This window comes from Oryza brachyantha, chromosome 11, assembly GCF_000231095.2.
Source record: "Oryza brachyantha chromosome 11, ObraRS2, whole genome shotgun sequence".
In the NCBI taxonomy this organism is placed as follows: Eukaryota; Viridiplantae; Streptophyta; class Magnoliopsida; order Poales; family Poaceae; genus Oryza; species Oryza brachyantha.
In genome coordinates, this window is record NC_023173.2 from 2,863,300 (window position 1) to 2,882,786 (window position 19,487).

Sequence of the window (19,487 nt, forward strand, 5' to 3'; positions counted from 1 at the left end):
GGTAGCACAGCTGATCTGATGCTATAAGGCAATGCACGGAACAATGAATCTATGCCACTTTTTGTAGACGTTGTTGTTACAAATGCCTGCGGTTGAAACTTTGTTGAACAAAAAATACAATCAGTTTCGACCTTTCGATTATCACACATAATCAACAAAAAACATGAAACGGGATTGGTTGTGTTGATCACATAAACTGATTGATTACAGAGAATGTTTGCTGTCAGTGTTGATAATTAGCACACATAATCGCATGGCTAGAGCAGTGGAAGTAATTATCGTTAAAGAATCGTACCAAATTTTGTATAGCGGTGATGATCTTTGCATAATGCAGCTGGAGGTCATGAGACCCTAGCGTTTGCTGAGGGCTCTCGTTAGTATTGGCAGATCCATCCTCTTCATGCTCCTTATAGAAGACGCAGTTGATCTCAGAAGGTAAGAAATGCACAATGTAAACAAGCTTCTCCATAATCTGCAACAGAAATAAGATTGTGTATTTGTCATAATTTTGTTACTAAAAATGTGGTAGACATTTTTCAGAATATGCACAAGATAATTACGTGTTCCATCTTCTTGACCCAAAGTGTGTTCTTCTTCGCACTTTGCACAATTACTTTTTCGATCTTCACTGCATTCTGGAAAGGCCCAAGTGGCATATCTGCAAACATATACATAAAGAATTATGAACTGATCAGAAACATAAATAGACAAGACATTTTACGGTACTTAAGAATGTACCTAGATGTAAAAACTTTTTGGAGTAAAATTTTGGTATCTTGAGGTACCTTGTATCTCAAGATATTAAGTTTTTATACTAGAAAATATGATACATGAAGATAACTTCTTTAAAATGGTATTAAAGCTCTAAATGGACATATTTCTGATTAGTTGTGTTGATCACATAAACTGTATTACAAATTGTTCTGGGAATCACCTTGTGCCTTGGCATCCTTGTACATCCTCTCAGAGACTCCCAATCGGCGTAACGCATCAAACAGTATCTGCACAACAGAAAATATAACAGCAACATCATTTCAGTGGTTTCTGAATAGGAAAATGTTTTGAACACACAGTAGCAATGACATTAAAAAAATATATTATTACGTGACGGAAATTGTGCTTTTGATCCTATTTTGAAGTCTTGTACCAATTTGACCCATTTTCTCATCTTTGCTTATTTGACCCTTTTTTTTATAAAAAAAAAGGTTGTTGTCTAACCATGTATCATGAAGTCAAGTTAACGGCCATACTGTAAAGATATCATCAGTTATGCCCTTCCTTATTTAAGCCTAATTTCTCAAAGATATATCTATCATATTGTAAATATAACCCGAAATGGAGCCATCATGTTCACTTTGCAGGCTAGAAATTCTCACATTAACCAAAGAAAATGATAAAGATTTCAACCATCGGATTGTGGTCGGTCCAAATTATAGTGATATGAGAAACGTCCAGAGGTCTTCCGGCTAGCTCCACGAGGTGGTGGTTAGCCGGTCTGGGTTTGAAGCCTCAAACATATCTATTTAATTGATATTAGGTTCTTTCCTAATATCTAAGTTTTCAAATTATAGCGATATAGATTGATCAATGTACATACAACTATGACTATAAAAAGAGAAGTTGGGAGTTATATATCAAATCTAATTACAGCAGTACGTATGGAAATAGAAAAGAAAGTAAGAGTTTTATATAAAATCCAATTATATTTTTTGTTTTAAGAGTTGTATATGAAGTCCGGTTATACTTTTGGTTTCATATAGAATTTATAATTGTGTTTACATAAATAAACAATATATAAGAGTTATAATCAAATCCAATTTGACTTTTATCTAGCTCCGTGCAAAATTCCACAGAAAATCTCCTATTTATTTATTTGACAAAATTATGCCTGAACCTTAATATATTTATCACATATCTTGGTATAAACAAAACCTTTGAGAAAGTAGGATCACTGAGCAAGGGCATAAATGGTATTTTGTCCCTGAGTTTGACAACGTTAACTTACTTGACGAAATAGGGTCATACAACAACTTTATTTTTGAAAAGCGATGTTAAATGAGCAAAGTTGAGAAATTATGGCCAAATTAGTAGTTAGACATCAAAAATGGGGCCAAAAGCACAACTATTCCTATTATGGGAGAATGACTAACCACAGTCTTCTTCACAGCGGCCATCAGACCCTCCATCTTGGATGCTGCTGTTGTATGGGAGTAATCCTGAGTTATGGGACCATTCTCCAAACTGTGCAATGACAAGAGGTACACAATGAACACACAGAGACAACAAAGAGATTTGCTCCGATCCAACAAAAAGTATCTCAAGGTACTGGGACCTCACAATACTAAATCGTTTTTCCCCATGGATCTAGCTGAGCAGGATGAACATTATTAGATCCAACGATCAGAAACTAGGTACCGGTACCTTACGGTACTAAATCGTTTTCTATCATTGGATCTAGCTGAGCAGGATGGATATTGTTAGATCCAACAATCAAAAACAATTTGGTACTATGAGGTACCGGTATCTTGAGATACTTTTTGTTGGACTGGAACAAATCTCGACAATAAAATATGATGTAGCCATGAATTCTCCCGGAACAATAATTTGGTGGCAGTTAAAACTTTACCCAGAGAAATGCTCATCAAGATTGTGCCATTTGGGATCCCTGCACATCTTCCCAAGCCGAGCAACATCTGCAGCAAAATCTCTGAACTGCTGCCTGCGTAATCAAGCCCAATGAATATAAGCAATCTTGAAGACACATATAATTAATCAACACAAAGATAAGAAAGCCACTGAAAAAATACAAAAAATGTGTCATGTATGTATTACCTAATTTCATCCCCAACAAGAGCAAGCAATTGCTTCTGGTCATCTGAAATCAGACGTTGGACGCCTTGGATCTGAAGCACCACACGTCTCAGGTGCATTATATTTTCCTCAGAGAGGAACTTCATCAGGTTGAAACCCTTGGCAATTATGTTGGCTACCTCAAATGCCAGGATCTTTATTTTTCTTCCTCTTTTGATAGCAATGTATGTTTTTACGCCGCCAATTGCGGTTTTCAGTGCTGAAGATTTAGCCACTGATTTGTTGGAATTCTCTGATGGATTGCCTGATGTTCCTTTGCTAGTTCTCTTGACAGAAGTGTCCATTTCTGATACCTGCAAGATCAAAGAAAGACATAACACAGCAGGGTAAGTTCAGAATTACTCTCATATATTTTTAGTATGATTGACTCACACTGCATGGCTATTCTTGATTAGCCACATCAAACATAAGCAAATTGGCATAGATCCCTTACCAAAAAATAAATAAATATATGTTTAATTCAATGATTAGACAGGAAAAATATTGTACAGAGGTGCAGTTAATTACTTCCCATAAAACTGTATCCAAAACCAATGCAATTCACATCTTGAATTTTCATTGCTAATTTTTAAGACGATCGACATCTGATTACATCGGACAATCAAGACGGCTCAACTAATCTACAAATGCTTGGAAGAAGATGAAATCATATACCCAAATGAACAGAAAAAAAAAATCCAACTATATCAAACTCCCATTTGCATGATGTTTTTTTTTTCCATTGACCCAACACATGCATGATGATGCTCTAGCATATTCTTCTCCCAAGAACACCACCTGGCCACCACTTTGCGAAACTGGTTTCATCCCCCAAGAGATCAGTGCATCAAACCAAGCATCGATCATCTCCAGATTTAAGCGCAAAACAAAGCATCAAGAACAACAGTAGCATCCTCTTAAAACAGTCCCGCTATACGTATGACCCAATTGTACGACCTGTGTATGACTGAAACAATGCAACTATTGATTAGACGAAAGGGATCAAGTAAGTGACAATACAGCCGTTAGATGGTTGAGTTATACACATAGCAATTTTTCTCTAAAAACACAAACAAGTCCAAGAAAAAGAAGATGAGTAGCATGCAGCATCTGCTCTTCAAGAAGAAGCAGACGATGAAGACGAGTACAACATAGGAGCTCACCTTCTCTTTGCCCTTGTCGAGCAATGCCGACTTCCTGGATGCCGCCGGCGCCGCCTCACCGCGCTGCCTGTGCTCAACGACGGCCTCCGGCGCCGTCTTCCTCCTCGAGCTCTTCGAAGAAGACGGCAACGACGTCGTCGCCGGCGGCAGCTGCTGCTGCTTGCCATGGGAAGCGTCTGAAAGCGACGAGGCGGCGAGAACGAGTCCAACAAGGGAGCAGAATCGACCGGGCATCTTCATGATCTGATCAGAAAGAACTCAAAACTGTATGATACTACGATCTAGACGAAAAGATGGGATTTTTCCAGGAGATCTTATTTGCCCATAGACCATGAAAGGTTGGCCATGGAACCCATGCAAAAAGATCATAAAAACAGCTCTGACTATATCAAGAAACAGCAATGGTGCCAAGAATGTGTTTATCTCTTCAGAGATGAACATCGAAAGAACTCAAATGGAAAGCAGCAAAAGCAGGAAACGATTGAAGAGGCGATTTAATGTACAGCAACAGGGGGTAGCAAAAAGTCTACTCAGTAAAAAATTCGAAAAATCCAGGTTTATTATATGTGTTCTTCTCTCCATAGTTTAATGGTTGACTGGTGTATCAGGCAGAGAACAGGACATGGTCAAACCCAACATATCAGATCTCCTCTATTTTTTCCAGAATAAAAATATATGGACAGATCAAGCATCCTTCTCTGATCATTTCCTTTCGTTTCCAGTTTTGGTTAGTCACCTACTGATGAAGAAAGCCTTTTTTTGTTATGTTTAGACTGCTGAAATGGTCAGATTATCCATGGCATGTTCCTAAGCAAAACCAAGGTTCACATACTAGACTGCTAAGGAGTACATAGCAGATCTTTAAGAAAAATTGGAGATGCCTTTTTCCACGGAAAACCACACTTGCGGATTGGTGAGATTGCTTCGGAATTAGCGCTTCAACGCCCCACTCCCTCTAGGGTTTGTGGAGCCTTGGTCTTACCTCTACCCAAACGGTGCGGAGAAGCTCGTGGTCGGAGCGATGGCAAGGATCACCGGACAAGGGGGTGCGGCGTGGTGCGGTGGAGATAGCTACACTTGTATAGGAAGATGGGGATATGATATCTCGGATATCTTTATAATAGGTGTTCGTAGTGCGTGAGTAGGGGTTGGAGGCGGTGGTGGGGACCGAAGAAGGGTGTGCGTTACATTCAATAAGCACGCGCCGAATGATTGATAGCGTGATGATGAAGACAAAAATGTGATATATTAGATATTTGACAAAGGCGGTCACATAAATGATAAACTTGTTACAATCAACGATCAAGAATCTATTTCGAGATTATGGTGAAACATTAAATGTATCATCATTAATAGCGGGGAATGCTTTGCCACACCTAAATGCACAAAGTTATATTATGTTCCCACTTATTAAACTCATTCCAAATTTGTTATGAAACTAGAAAAATTGATACAATATGCATCAATCGTCTTGCGGAATTTTTGCTTGAACTCCAAATGTGATTGTTGCCCTCAATACTTCCCAATAGAATATGTCAGTGTAGGAAAATAGAACATAAACAACGATGAAGCTAGAGAGGTGATAAATCCGATTTGAAGAAAGGTGACAGTTAGCTGGGTCACTTCTTCTAGGCCAAAGCGGTCATAGAAACCCTCATCGGAAAATCTTGTGTTTGAAGACATATTGATGAATCCTTCAAAATATCATGCCTGTACCCGGGCGTGCCGACGGCTAGAAATATTGTCTATGGTATTCTAAGGATGTATTGGTCATTTAATACCGAGGTATTCTAGAAGAAAGAGTAAAAACACAAGGATTTAGAATGGTTCAAACTCTTGATGTTGTTAATAGTCCTAGGCTGCGTTCGACTGAGGAGGAGATAAGTTAAATTACCCGGCACAAAAAACGTAGTAATAGATTACTACATGATTAATTAATTATTAATTATTAAAAAATATAAAATAAATTAATATGACTTTTTTAAACAACTTTCATATAGAAATTTTTTGCAAAAAATACACCGTTTAGCAGTTCGGGAAACGTGCGTACGAAAAAAGATGGTGTTAAGTTATCTTATCTTAACTGGGGTACCGAACGCGGCCCTACTCCATTTAGGAGTCTAGCACACTTAGTACAATGTAAGGATAAGTAGATAATCTAGCCAACTAGACTAATCTTGGTGGAATAGGCAGAGGTGTAGTTGATGGTTGTAGTTAACGGCTATTTGTATGGTTTCCTCCGATTTAGGCTCAATGTGGCATGTGTTGTATTGCTTATGATTTTTTTCATCTCACATCTTCATGGGTCTTGTATTTATAACAAAGGTATCCCCTTCTCTAAAGTAAGTGTTAACTAAATAGATATGATTGTTGTAGACTAATCCTAGCTATTCATGGGTCCGACTGTAGAGTCCTCCCTTAACTGAGTCAAACTTTCCTCCATGTATGTGTCCTTAAGAGCAAGGTCAATAGAAGAGCTAATTACTAGCTCCAAAATATTTCCACGTCATTAAGAGTTAATATAGAACCTAGTACAATAGTTATACACAATCATATACTATATCACCAATCTATGGTTCACCTCTCATACAACACTAAGTGTCTTGAAACTTGTGTTGTAGCTGCCTGTAAATATGTAACCCGCTTTTCTTCTCTCATTTCCTCTCTTCTTCACGTGAGCATAATTATGATGTGGCAACTTTTAGAGCTCATTTAAATCACTTATTGTACTCGCTCTAACTATATCTGGCTCATTCCTTCCATATAGTATTGGATATGTTGTATTTCTAGTCGTCATAAATGTATACATGTCGAGTATGCCATATCTAACTACACTGATAATGATCTGCACATCGAGGAAACAAGGATAAATACAATCTATTCTGCAATGCACCAACTGATTTTAGCCATTATTCATCTTACATTCATCATTTTTCAAATCCGGTGGCTAAAATCATCTTCATAAGATTGAACGGCTAGAACGGACTCTACCTCTCCTTACGCAGACTTTCTATATATTTTAGACTTTCTAAATTAGAGAATATGTTATCAATTATAAAGTTCTCATATATTAGAAATTATCTTTCCAAGTAGAAACAAGACAAACATTTTCCATATATTATATACTAGAGACTTTATATAAAGATAAGTACCTAGACTTTTCAATTATAAAATTCCTATAAATATTATTGCATATCGTTAAAACCAAGTTCAATCGCAACGTCAGTGTGGTATGCGCAGTAGCACAAGTCGGCACGAGATGTCATTAGAACACCGACAACAATAACACGGCAATGAAGTTTGTGTTCAACACCATGCTGAAGTTACACTAATCATAAGATAGATCACGACTCTAGACTAGTATTATTGAATGCTATAGCCATATCACTAATAATAGCATCATAGATAAATCTATGGTAAATAGGAATAAGTATTTGGGGTTCTAAAAATATTTTGTTGGCCCTATCTTTTTATGTGAAAGAAGTAAATTCCTTGAATTTTCAAATGATGAATCACTGTAAAATATTTTTCATGTGCACCTCCTGATAATAACGAACGGAAAACACACCCAATGAAAACATCATTAGTAATTTCACATTATTAAAATTGTCATATATTTTTTAAACTGAAAAGAAAACATACGAAAAATATTTGATAGGTATATATGATCACTTAATATTTGATTTAAATATTTTTGTGTAATATAAGAAGACACAACAAAATTTATTTTTAAACTCATAAAAACTGTAGATTTTCAATAGTGTGTGATTTTAGAGCTGCACATTTATTTTGTTCATTTGATATATACACCAACAAATTTTCATTTATTATAAGAGGGCAGAAAATTGTATTGAATGCAAAACATGCTTGTATAAAGTAGCTTTCATTAAATTTAGCTTTATAGAGTTTAAACTTTGTGTTAATATTAGATAATGTAAATAAATTATTTAATTAAAATTATCCTTGCAGTGTATAAACTTGGTCTTGTGATGATTCTTAAGTTAGGATATCAATTTATCGTTGCAATATTTCTGAAATTAGTGTATATATTTGGCTTGGTGAGTTCTAGAATTAACATCCAAACTTGAAAACTTGTAATTACAATGTGTGCCAATATTTAATTAGTTATGCAAAACTACAATAGTCACAATTAACTATTTGTTCACTGTTGTTTTATCCAAGTTTATTTAAATAATAATCATATTAACAAATGCTTGATAAACAAACAACTTCAAATGTTTGGTTTATATGATTGTGTTTGAAAAAAATTATGATATCTTATTTCTGTTACTAAATTGAGTTGTACTATTAGCATAGTATAGTACAGTTGTGAGTAGTGATGTTGTTGTAGGAAATTAGGGCCATGTTTAGGGAGCTTTATATTTTGATAAGCAGCTGGTAGCTAGCTTCTGAGAATCTGGAAAAGCTTCTAAACCCAACTTCTCCAGCTTCTAGATTCTTAATTCATTTCTCAGAATCTGTAACTACAGATTCTCAGAAACTATGAACCGTTTGGGACAGCTTCTAGCTGTAGCTGGGAAAAGCTCCCCAAACAAACCCTAGAAGTGGTGGACTATCGTTGGTGGAATGAGGAGTAAAAACAAACTAAGGTGCATTAAAGAATTGTAACAAAAAAATATAATGATTAGTTTGTATTTATATTAATTTGTAGATACATTGTATAAAATCTAAGCGTGCTATATTCCTATTCTCATATCATTTTTACATAAGTAAATTCTCCTATTCTCAATCATTTTTATTAGTGAAACTTTTTTTTCGTTATTCATAATCATTGGGTAGACAATATATTTGTACAAAATATTATCAATGAATCAATGATAATGAAAATCAGTTTGATTTGTTAACTAAATCAACACAAATTTGAAGGTCCTTGCTTTTAAAGTATAGTAAAATTTTGGATCTGTTCAAAGGAAGAGGACAAATTTGACTAAATTATATGGGAATAAAAAAATATGGAGAAATTTTATTTTTAGCTAATCTTTGCTTTCTGCTTGTACTAAATCCGTAGCTCCATTTTAGATGGTTGCATATATAGATTATCATAACGACCGTCAGCGATTCTGATTTCTAAGTTAATTAGTACTCTTTTAATAAGATGCATGTGTGATGCAGCTTCTTAATTGTGCTCTACTTACTGAAATCGGTTGAGGTAAATTTGATTAATTGTTTCATGTACATACTAAGAAGACGACAGCAATTTTGCTATCTCAACATTGCCCATTAACATTCTAACTATAGAATCGTGCTCGATCGATTACATCTAAAATGACATACATTAACACCCTGCCACATTCATCCCCCTATACTCCAGTGTGGTGCTAAATTAGACAAATCAGAAATCCTTTGACCATTTTAGTGATCTAATAATGTAAATACACTAGTTACAAATTTAGAATAGTTGCGAGCCACCATTCAACTTAAAATCAAGTTTTTCTTCTGAAAGAAAATATTAAATGATGTACTGGTAGCCACTATTAGCTCTTCAGAAAAAGAATGAAAAAGAAGTGCATAGGTCAACCCTGTGAAAAGAAAAGGATGAGTGAAACTAACACATTTCTTTTGCATGCAAAAAAGTGAAGAAAAAAACATGTTGCTTTGCCACCAATTGTTTGTTGAACTGGCTGGGTCTGGATAATCAAATTAGAAGAGAAATACAGGGAAGATCCCTAAGTTTATTCCATTATTCCAGAGTACATATGAAGCCTTATGACTTGCTCTAATTTATATTTGCACTAACATGCACACCATGCATCTGATTGTTCTTCCATTAATCAATTCCTTGCTGGACTGAAGAAGCACCTGCAGTGTGCTAGCTTGCATTTGATTAATTACACCATGTAAGGATCCATGGGGAATTATTCTCATGTGCTTTCTCACTCAGTAGACTTTTAGTTATTAAATGAGCGTCATCATGTTTGTATTACTTGCCTAAACACATCTTGTGGTGTGCATCCTGGTTTCTAAAGGAACCGTCATCTTTTCGAGAGAAAAACTCATTATAAAATATGCGTCCCCTGATCTGAACGGAACCTTCGTAACGTTAGCAGAAGTCAAATGCTAGATTAATTTCCCCTTTTGCACAAACTGAATGTCAAATATTTCTTTACTAGTAATCTAATCTATCTAGTTTGCCTCCTGTGTCAACTGTTAGCCAAATGGACAGTGGGGTCTAATTAATTGAGTGCCTTGAGTTTTTGGCGTAGATAAGCACCAGCAAAATCTTCCAATTTGCATAAAGACGTTGGAAGCTTTAGGTGGCCGGTGTAGCTTAAAATTCACTGGCTGGCTAGATTACATAATTGCATTTAACTCAGGGGAGTGGTAAACTAAGGTGGTGTTTAGTTGGGGAAATAAAAATTTTTTGGTGTCACATCGTACGTTTGAACGGATGTTGGAAGGGAGTTTCGGACACGAATGAAAAAACGAATTTCACAGCTCGCTTAGAAACCAAGAGACGAATCTTTTGAGCATAATTAATCCTTCATTAGCGTATGTGGGGTTACTGTAGCACTTATGACTGATCATGGACTAATTAGTCTTAAAAGATTCGTCTCACGATTTCTCACATAACTGTATAATTAGTTTTTCGTTTCATCTATGCTTAATGCTCTATTTTAAGTGTTCAAAGATTCATATGATGTTTTTAGGAAAATTTTTGGAAACTAAACCGGGCCTAATACCAAAACAATGTGCATGCGCTGCTCTTTTGCAGAAGCCGCCCCGAAGTTAGGCTCGTTTGGGACTCCAACTATGCTAACAGCAGAGTCACAAACCTAGTTTCACATCTCTAATTTGTTTTTCTAAGATCACTTCAACATGCTCCACTCTTATTTTGTATGGAGCTAAAACCGTTTGGTTAAGGCCCCAGCCATTAACATAGAACCAGAACCATGCCAAACAAGCCCTTAATTACCTCCATGTTCCATTTTATCTCCATTTTATGGTGCAATATACGAACAACTTCGGCTATACGTGTGCATAGAAGCATGGCAGAAATGCGAACTTCCGGGTATGTGAATATGTTGTGCATTCGTTTGTGATGTTTTTTTCATGTAGTCTCTGAGTCTCTTTTTTTTTCCAATTTTACTTATACTTATAAGACAAAATTTAAATTTAAATTTAAAGTTGATTTTAGGGTTTTTTTTCCATCAGAGTTTCTTTTCAGTCTGAACTTTTAGATCTAAAAACACATATATAAAAAATTATTTATAAATTATTTTTTATTTCTAACTGTGATTTGTTTTTTATGTAAAAAAGCCAAACAATCTATCCCTTTATCTGAAATAAGGGGAAAAGGGGCCTATTTTTAAGGTGAAATACCACGTTGACGTCTTGAGATTTACTAATCAGGTTTTATGCTCTACTTGAGACTGCCTGTAGATGGGGCCTTCCATTGGTATTAAGATTCTTTTTTGCTTTCGACTGGAGTCCACCGGCCCATTCCGCTACTGTCCATTTTGTCCTACTTCAGTGACAGATAGCAACAAAACCATCTCCAGATGTGATACTACCATCAAGAAAGTGGAATTTTGACATTTTAGCCCTTTTAAAAAACTTATTTTATAAATAGACCTGTAAAAAAACTTATTGCACAAATAGACTTTTTGACCACGCCAACGTCATTGGCGCCGTTGTATAGAACGGCGCTATTGTATAGAACGGCACCGATGACATTGATGCTATCCTCCAAATGATTTTGTTGAGTTCGTGTGGCAGGAGGACGGCGCCAATGTCATTAGCGCCGTCCTATACAACGACGGCGTCAATGACGTTGGCGCGGTCAAAAAGGTCTATTTGTATAATAAGTTTTTTTTACGTGTCTATTTATAAAATAAGTTTTTTTAAAAGGGCCAAAATGTCAAAATTGCAGATCAAGGAATGCTGACATGCGATCCTGCTTGGCAAAAAACCATTTCAACACTCAACCCACAGAAACAAACACACAGAAAGAGATGGCAGGGAGATAGAGGGAGATAGAAGACAACGCCATCACCGCATTTGCAGTAGCAACAGCCGTTTCAATCTTCTCCAGACATTTGACTTCAGTTCAGACAGAAACAAAGGGGGGCGGCAGGCAGCGTCACTACCGCTTGGAAAGTGACAAAGCTGAGTCTTAGAAACTTCCGAAAGATTTCATCACATGCACGGTGCACCTCTTACTACTGCTACCAAACAATCACAGGTTAGGTGGGCAGGAGAAGCACCGCTGCAAATTCCAAACCTTTGTGAACATCATCAGCATCGGATACAGAGCAGGCCAGGCATAAACCTGGGATACGCATGGTTCTTGGTGTGGTGTGGAGAAGTTAGAGAGGCTTCCTGCTGAAGCCTGAAGTTCAGTAATTTCAGTATTCATGCTGTACATGAATGCTGTTACCTAGACTTAAAGAATCGAGGGAAGACTTGCGACAATTTGTCAGATACCCGGGACACTGATCGTCTCTGCAGGGGAAAGAATATGAGATGAGAACATATGCAAGATTTTGATATTACTGATGCAGACAAGCATATAGGATTGTACTTAAGATCTTGCGCGATGGATAGTGTGTAGAGTACGTCATCGTGAAAGAAACTTACCTCAGAAATGATTCAGTGTTTTGAATTTGGTAGCAGATCGTTCAGCTCATCCACAATTGCAGTATAGCAAAACTTGTATTGGTCCTGCCAAGTCAAATATTGCATTAGAACAGAGTGTTGGCAACAATCCTATTCTGCACTAATCATAGTAATCGTCATAGTCTTGGGCACTGTTAATTCAATGGATAATTATTTGTGTCTAAAGCACATCTGCAATCAGAATATCCTAATTGAACGCTAAGGACAAATAAAGTCATTGATTGCTGCTCTCTGCATACTGTCCTTAGCAAGCAAAAGGTACATTATATGCATGAGTCCCACGTAAATCAATGCAGCACCATATTTTGTACGAAACAAATAACCAATGATGAATTGTCATATTTAAAGTATACTTTTTCACTTTTCACCAGACACATGTTCAGTAACTGCAGTTGAAAAAATAGTAAACATACTTCTTTTAAGGTACATACTGGCTCCACTATATTGAAATTATTGTAAACTTCATCAGAGTATTCTGTAGTGGAGGCAGAGAAAATAAAGAAAATCCACCCATACCTCTGTTTGGACCATTCCAGGTCGCTGGGATCTAAATTTTGTAACAGTTTCAGAAAGATCCAAAGCTGACATGTCACCAGATAAAATCCTCTCTATAGTATTGTGGATAGTGATATAAGCACCAGTTCTTCCAATGCCTGCACTGCAGAAAGAGAACACAATAGCATTGAGCTTGTGTATAGAGATAGGTGCACAAGAAAGAATGCAATTGATTTGATCATTTGAACCAAACCTGCAATGTGCAACTACTGGATGCTCTCTTGGAATGTCATATAATCGTCTTAAAATTTGTCGTACAGAAGCACTGTGATATGGCACCCCATGGTCAGGCCATTCAGAGTACTGAATGTGGAGAACACGGCGAACTATACGTGACTGCAATATCAGGAATTAGCAGTCAGGAGATACTCCGGTCATAACTCTTCAGAATAATACTGCATCTTGTCTTATGATTATATGTTAAGGACAGAGAGAAGGAAACAAAAATGAAGGAAGGAGAAAACATGGAAGCAGTGAGAACAAAAGAAGTGAAAGAAAATAAGACAGGATTTGCCTGTTTACATCTACAGAATGTGCCACACATAGCAGTAGGCATATTCACTAATGGTAAAGACAAAACGTATGCCATAGATGGCATGTTATCTCATTTAGCAAGTTCAACACAAGCATCCTAAGGGCTTGCTTGGAAGTTTGGTAAATATTTACACCTAAAACAAACGTTACAGTTGTAATTGCCTGTGCAGCAACAAAACCCCCCTCAACATGACTGGATTTCCTTTCCCTTATAAAATACTGTTTGGGTACTAAGCAAACAATCAAAACTCATATACATTGCATGTACCAAGCACAGAACTTGAGCAATTCGACTGTGGATTCCTCAACAACATGCTTTAGAAGTTATTACACAGCAAATGTTCTAGAATCAAGCAAAGCAAATTCTGAATTTATACATGCAACAACTCATCATAATTTCAACTGAACAATTGATCCAATCAATACTCACTGGTAGAACATTCAGACCAAATCATTGAGAAAGCTATGCACATCCAAACGGCAGAGGGGATGAGATGAGGCATGTGCTAGCCTCACAAAGGGAGGGAGAGGAGACCCAATCGACTCCAGCAGAGGTAACCAACATTGCCATCTGCTGGGTGCTCATTCTATCTAGTAACAGATGAAGTAACCACTGCTGCAGTGCAGTCGCTAATGGATTTGCCATGTTGTATCTGGTAGGTGTGCTGGCAATCTAGGACAGACAGCATGGATTCAAGCTGGGAGGAGGCCCACATCGTTGATTGAAGCCAGAACGATGCTTGTGAGACAGCGGAGAGCAAGGGCACAGTGGCAGCATCAGGTGGAGCACAAGGTCACAGTGTACGTGGCGGCAGTTGTCGGGTGAAGAGGGTGGAGCAAGCTATAGCTCAAAACATGTGTGTAGTGTGGGCTTACGAAGTCACACATTTATTCTGGTGGTATGGGTCTAAGACAGGGACAAATTTAGTGGATACCAAGCAGGCGTTGACTGGGGGAAATCTCCAAGCTATAATACAAGCATATATTTAGGGCTGTATTTAAGTCCAGAATGCAAAACTTTTCCACGCTATATTTATACCCATATTGGACCAAAGAATAGGCTTCCAAGCAGGCCTTGACTGGGGGAATTTCTGAGCTATAATACAAGCATATAGATGATTAAAGAATACCAGTAGTGAGATATAATATTTTAATTCAGTAGAATTGTATTTGAGGATCATGGCCTCTCTGCAAACAGCAGACATATGAAGTTTTTAAAGGATTTACAACTTAATGTGAAAGATATACTGCAAAGTATAGCTTAAATCTGCCCCTCCACGGACAACTTTAATCTTAAAATCTGTAACATAGAATTAAATAGCCTTGCTGCCGCTGGTATAATCTACCTTACAGTTTACTAACAGCAACAAGAAAACATGGCTCCCCACAAAAACAAACAAATAAATAAACATGGTTAACGACCTTTACATATAAGTACCTCATTCTGTTGTACCTCCAACTCCAAACCACGCAGTACTAAGTCACCATCTTTTCTGTACTGTGTGGTCTTAACACTGAGTTTTCCATAATATCCTTCTTCTCCTTTGTCCATTGGAAGATATCCATCGCACTGTCATTGTTTCAAAATTAAGTAATGTGATAGATTTTATGAAAGTATGTAGTTGAAAATTGTATATCAACAATAATAAGGCTATTGCATTTGTAGTTGTCCTCCAGTAGTAATAATTCTAGTCATAATCTAGTTGTATCAAAAACATCAATTAAGACTGCAGATATTGTCCAGCCATCTTACTGAATGATCATGCAAGTATTACAGTAGTCATTATATTGTGAAACACTGTGTTAACACAGCAATCATCTTACTTGTCATGTTTTTTCATACATCAATTTCAAACATGAAATTATTAACCAAAGGTAAATTGTAAGCCCCGTAAATCAGATTACTATGCACTTTAACATTAGTCAAAGCGTTGCCATATGAGCAGGAAGAAAATCCACACATGATTGAGATCAACATACTATAATTGCACTTAAGTTACATATACAGACATGACGCCCAAGCAATCATGAGAGTATTTGGGTCAAGAATTACATACAGCCTGAAAGCTGTATGTGTCACAACCCACAAGCTCAAGCATAAACATACCAGATCTTACTTTTCTATTTATTTTATGTTCTTGTATATGAGTCTATGACAACCTGGGAAGTGCATGCATGCACTGTGCAGGCTTCTCCATAGAGATGCAAGCTATTTAATCTTCCAATGACCAAATTACATATCAATATACAACGATAACAAACTACCTGAGATGCATACATGTAACAGACAACATATCGATATGCAACAGTCAACAAGAATTTCATGCCCACTAGAAAAAAGCAAAAGAGGAGGATCCATGGAGTTGTGAAATCATGAGTTCAGCATGACAGAGATTATAAAATATTAGAACACATGCAGGACATATGTGGATATGTGGAATACAAAGATTGGGTTAGCCTCAAAGTAACGCAGGAAAGAGCAACTAAATAATATGTTGTAACTCAGAAACCGAGAATTGATGAGTGTACAACAACAGCACCTTAGCACCATCAAATTTAGTGAGCATAACAATCACAGAACACTGGTTTTCATACACCATCTGCCAGAAATCCTCAAATGTCTTGATTAGTGGACCTTGAGTGGAAATGAACTGTGTTTGACTTTTATTTCTGCTGTCAATCTGCAAATGTTATTACCATATAAATGACCTATAAAATTTTCCAGAGGTCTCATATCCCATGTAGGATCGAAACATTTATTATTGAAATTTTAAAAGGATGGAAACTCTTGTATAACGTAAACACCAGGAAATTTGCATCTGTTTTACCTTTATATGGCTTGCATTTATGTAGTCATTTCTTGAAGGCCGATCACCTGTTGAGGACTTTAAACGTACCCTGGTTGCATCAACTAAAGAATAGAAGTTAAGTTACATCAAACTAGTAATTCGTCAAGGAAGTCTCTTGGCTAACATACAGAAGTCAACGTGAGTTCAGAATGCTCACAAGGCATGACATCACTGTAGCGGTTTTTTTCCCTATTAGCAGGATTGAGAGCAGCAGTAAAATTTCCCGTTTGAGGTGCTATTCTTATGTCCTGGAAAAACATAGGATCAAATATGAACTAGTTTCAAATAATTTGTAAGGAATATAGAGGATGTTTAGGGAAAAAAGTATGATATCAAAAGTTAACCAACACACCTCAAATGTGTCATAAGGAGAAATAAGTTGCAACTTTATATTACTCAATTCCAAAAGAAATCTAGAAACATTTCTTCTATTTGATAAGCAATTTGAAAGAAACAAAAAAAATGGGTAATCAAGTCCAATATTTCTCAGTATATTGGGTCGTTTGAACAATACATAGTTTACTTCCCATATATGTATGGATAAAACTGTAAACTGTAACCAGTTATCCATATCCATGGTTTTCCGTTACATTGGTTTATGGTATTTCACTACATTGGATTGAGCGTGGATTTTGGAAAGCAAATGCAGTAACATGACACAAATATAATTTGAATGGAACTGTCATAGACCTTTCAGATCCATGTATTTGTTGTTCGTACAGAAAACTAAGTAAGATTGGTTAATCAGTTGTTCATATAACATTTGATATGGCACAGATGCTGCTAAAAATATATATTTCATAATCGATGGTCGTTGAGTTTACTAGTTGTCTCACAAAATATATAAATGTGAATAACGTGTATATGATCATTGTAAGGGTTTAGAGATATGGAGCATATAGTTACATACCCTGAGATAATACAAGAAATGGAGCATACATATCCCAAGGCAATATAAGTGGTCATAGATTGTCATACCAGACCAAACTGCTTTACTACATCAAGGTACATCTTCCGCAGTTATCTAAATGAGAATAAACCAAACTAAGGCAACAGCCAACAGGTATGTGCAGTATGATGAAAAGACTATTACACTAGAGAAATTGCATCTTCCACATCATGTGCAGATGTGCTAGTTTGGCTGAGGCCGCGTTTGGGATGCATCCATAAGTTAACTTATACCTTGGCATGGAAAACGTAGTAATAGATTAGTACATGATTAATTAATTATTAATTATAAAAATATAAAATAAATTAATATGATTTTTTTAAAACAACTTTCCTATAGAAAACTTTTACAAAAAATACACCGTTTAACAGTTCGGGAAGCGTCTGCGCGGAAAACGATGGAGACTTAGTTAACTAACTTGGGGTGGCAAACGCGGCCTGAATCATAGAATTAGCAACAGAACTCCACAGACCCAAAGTATTGTTCTACAGTCCATATTTATCCATAGGGTTATGTTGATATTGCATAACTGCACATTGGCCCATGTTAGCGCTCTCTCTCTCTCTCTCTCAAGAAAGATAGACCGAAACCAAGGCCTTGTTTAGTTCCCAAAAAGTTTCTCCAAAAACATCACATCAAATTTTTGGACATTTAAATGGATCATTAAACATAGAAGAAACAAAAAACTAATTGCACAGTTATGGGAGAAATCTTGAGACGAATCTTTTAAGCCTAATTACTCCATGATTAGCCATAAGTGCTACAGTAACCAACATGTGCTAATGGCAGCTTAATTAGGCTCAAAAAATTCGTCTCGCGGTTTCCAGCCGAGCTGTGAAATTCGTTTTTTCATTCATGTCCAAAAACCCCTTCCGACATCCGATCAAACGTTCGATGTGACCTTTCCTCTAAAAATTTTTGCCATCTAAACATGACCAAATCTTATACCCCCTGAAAAGGTGCTGACACAGTGTAATCATACCCAGGCCTCATTTCTTATGGCAATATGATCCTGCCACGTGAACTCTCCACCCTGATACTTTACTTCAAAGCAATGCAAGTACGCAATAGGCCAACCAAACTTGCAAAACAAAACATCACTAGCTATCATCATACAGTTCGATTAGTTAGTGATTCCGGTTCTTAATTTGATAATTTGAAGGATGCGCAGTTGAACGATCCTAAAACTAAACCTAGTGCGGAACCAGTTCAAATTTCCGTATTATTCAGAAAAAAAAAAGTGAAATAAACAAGGAGCAAAAATGGGGGTGGGCTTCGAACCGGGAGGGCATAGAACTCCTTGGAAATCGCGGCGGGTTGCTTGATCTTCTTCTTGAGCGCCTTGAGCGCCTCCTTGCAGTGCTTCACCTCTTTCTGCGTGAGCACCCGCGTCGGCGGATCCACGAGAAGGGCGAAAAGGTCATACTCAGTGCGCGGGGGCGGAGCCGTGGCGGGCGGGCGGGAGGCGCCGCGGCTGCCCCCGCCGCCGCGGCCGCCCAACGAGTTCCCCGTGGCTGAGACGGCGCCTGGGTCCGGGTCAGGGTCGGGGCCGGGCTCGCGGCGGCGCTTGCGGCCCGGAGAGGTCGGGGGCGAGGCAGGGGGAGTCGTCGAGGTCGCCGTGGCGGGCGAAGCGACGGTGAGGTGGTGGTAGTGGTATAAATAAGGGTTTCCGCGGTGGGGTGGCCGGAGGGCGGAGGCAGTTGGGCTGGAATTTTCTGGGTGGACTTGACCTGGGGAGCAGTGGACGGATGGCGATGGCGATAGAGAGAGAGAGGAGAGGACAGGAGAGTGGGAAGTAGATCCGGCGCAGTGGCGGGGGTGACTGTCCCTCCGAGTTGCTCGCCGAGGAGGTAATGGCGGTCGCGGTGATCCGGCTGGCGGAGGTGGTCGCCGGCGACGAGCACGATTGGTGCGAATTGCGATTTGCTTTTCGAATTTTGGGAGATTTTT

At 37.7% G+C, this 19,487-nt stretch overlaps 2 protein-coding genes across 3 annotated transcripts; both read right to left on the minus strand.

The window, feature by feature from the left end:
• Positions 1-26: 26 nt before the first annotated feature.
• Positions 27-2,583, minus strand: LOC102699908 (protein PSK SIMULATOR 3-like; the record flags this gene model as incomplete). Its single annotated transcript, XM_015842458.2, has 6 exons — positions 2,549-2,583; positions 2,151-2,268; positions 935-1,001; positions 561-658; positions 296-472; positions 27-98 (listed from the first exon to the last, which is right to left on the minus strand). Coding segments are annotated over exons 1-6 (567 nt in total), but the record flags the coding sequence as incomplete, so codon positions are not given.
• A 9,425-nt stretch (positions 2,584-12,008) lies between these two features.
• LOC102709407 (protein-tyrosine-phosphatase PTP1-like) lies at positions 12,009-19,487 on the minus strand. Of its 2 annotated transcripts, none has more exons than XM_006662717.3 (9): positions 18,819-19,487; positions 16,746-16,836; positions 16,568-16,650; positions 16,280-16,420; positions 15,178-15,309; positions 13,399-13,541; positions 13,167-13,308; positions 12,612-12,695; positions 12,009-12,476 (listed from the first exon to the last, which is right to left on the minus strand). In XM_006662717.3, exons 2-8 carry the CDS (start codon positions 16,750-16,752, stop codon positions 12,624-12,626), a joined length of 720 nt encoding a protein of 239 aa, XP_006662780.1. In that variant the 5' UTR covers positions 16,753-16,836; positions 18,819-19,487; the 3' UTR covers positions 12,009-12,476; positions 12,612-12,623. The 2 variants fall into 2 exon arrangements, with proteins under 2 accessions (XP_006662780.1, XP_006662779.1); XM_006662716.3 differs by lacking the exon at positions 18,819-19,487 and adding an exon at positions 17,499-17,652.

Coding starts and splice junctions, on each gene's coding strand:
- LOC102709407 (XM_006662716.3), bottom strand. CDS start 17,564: ATGACAATCTATGACCACTTATATTGCCTTGGGATATGTATGCTCCAT. Junction 16,837..17,498: donor ATTTCTTGTATTATCTCAGG/GTATGTAACTAT, acceptor ATGTTTTTCCAG/GACATAAGAATAGCACCTCA. Junction 16,421..16,567: donor TAAATGCAAGCCATATAAAG/GTAAAACAGATG, acceptor TAACATTTGCAG/ATTGACAGCAGAAATAAAAG.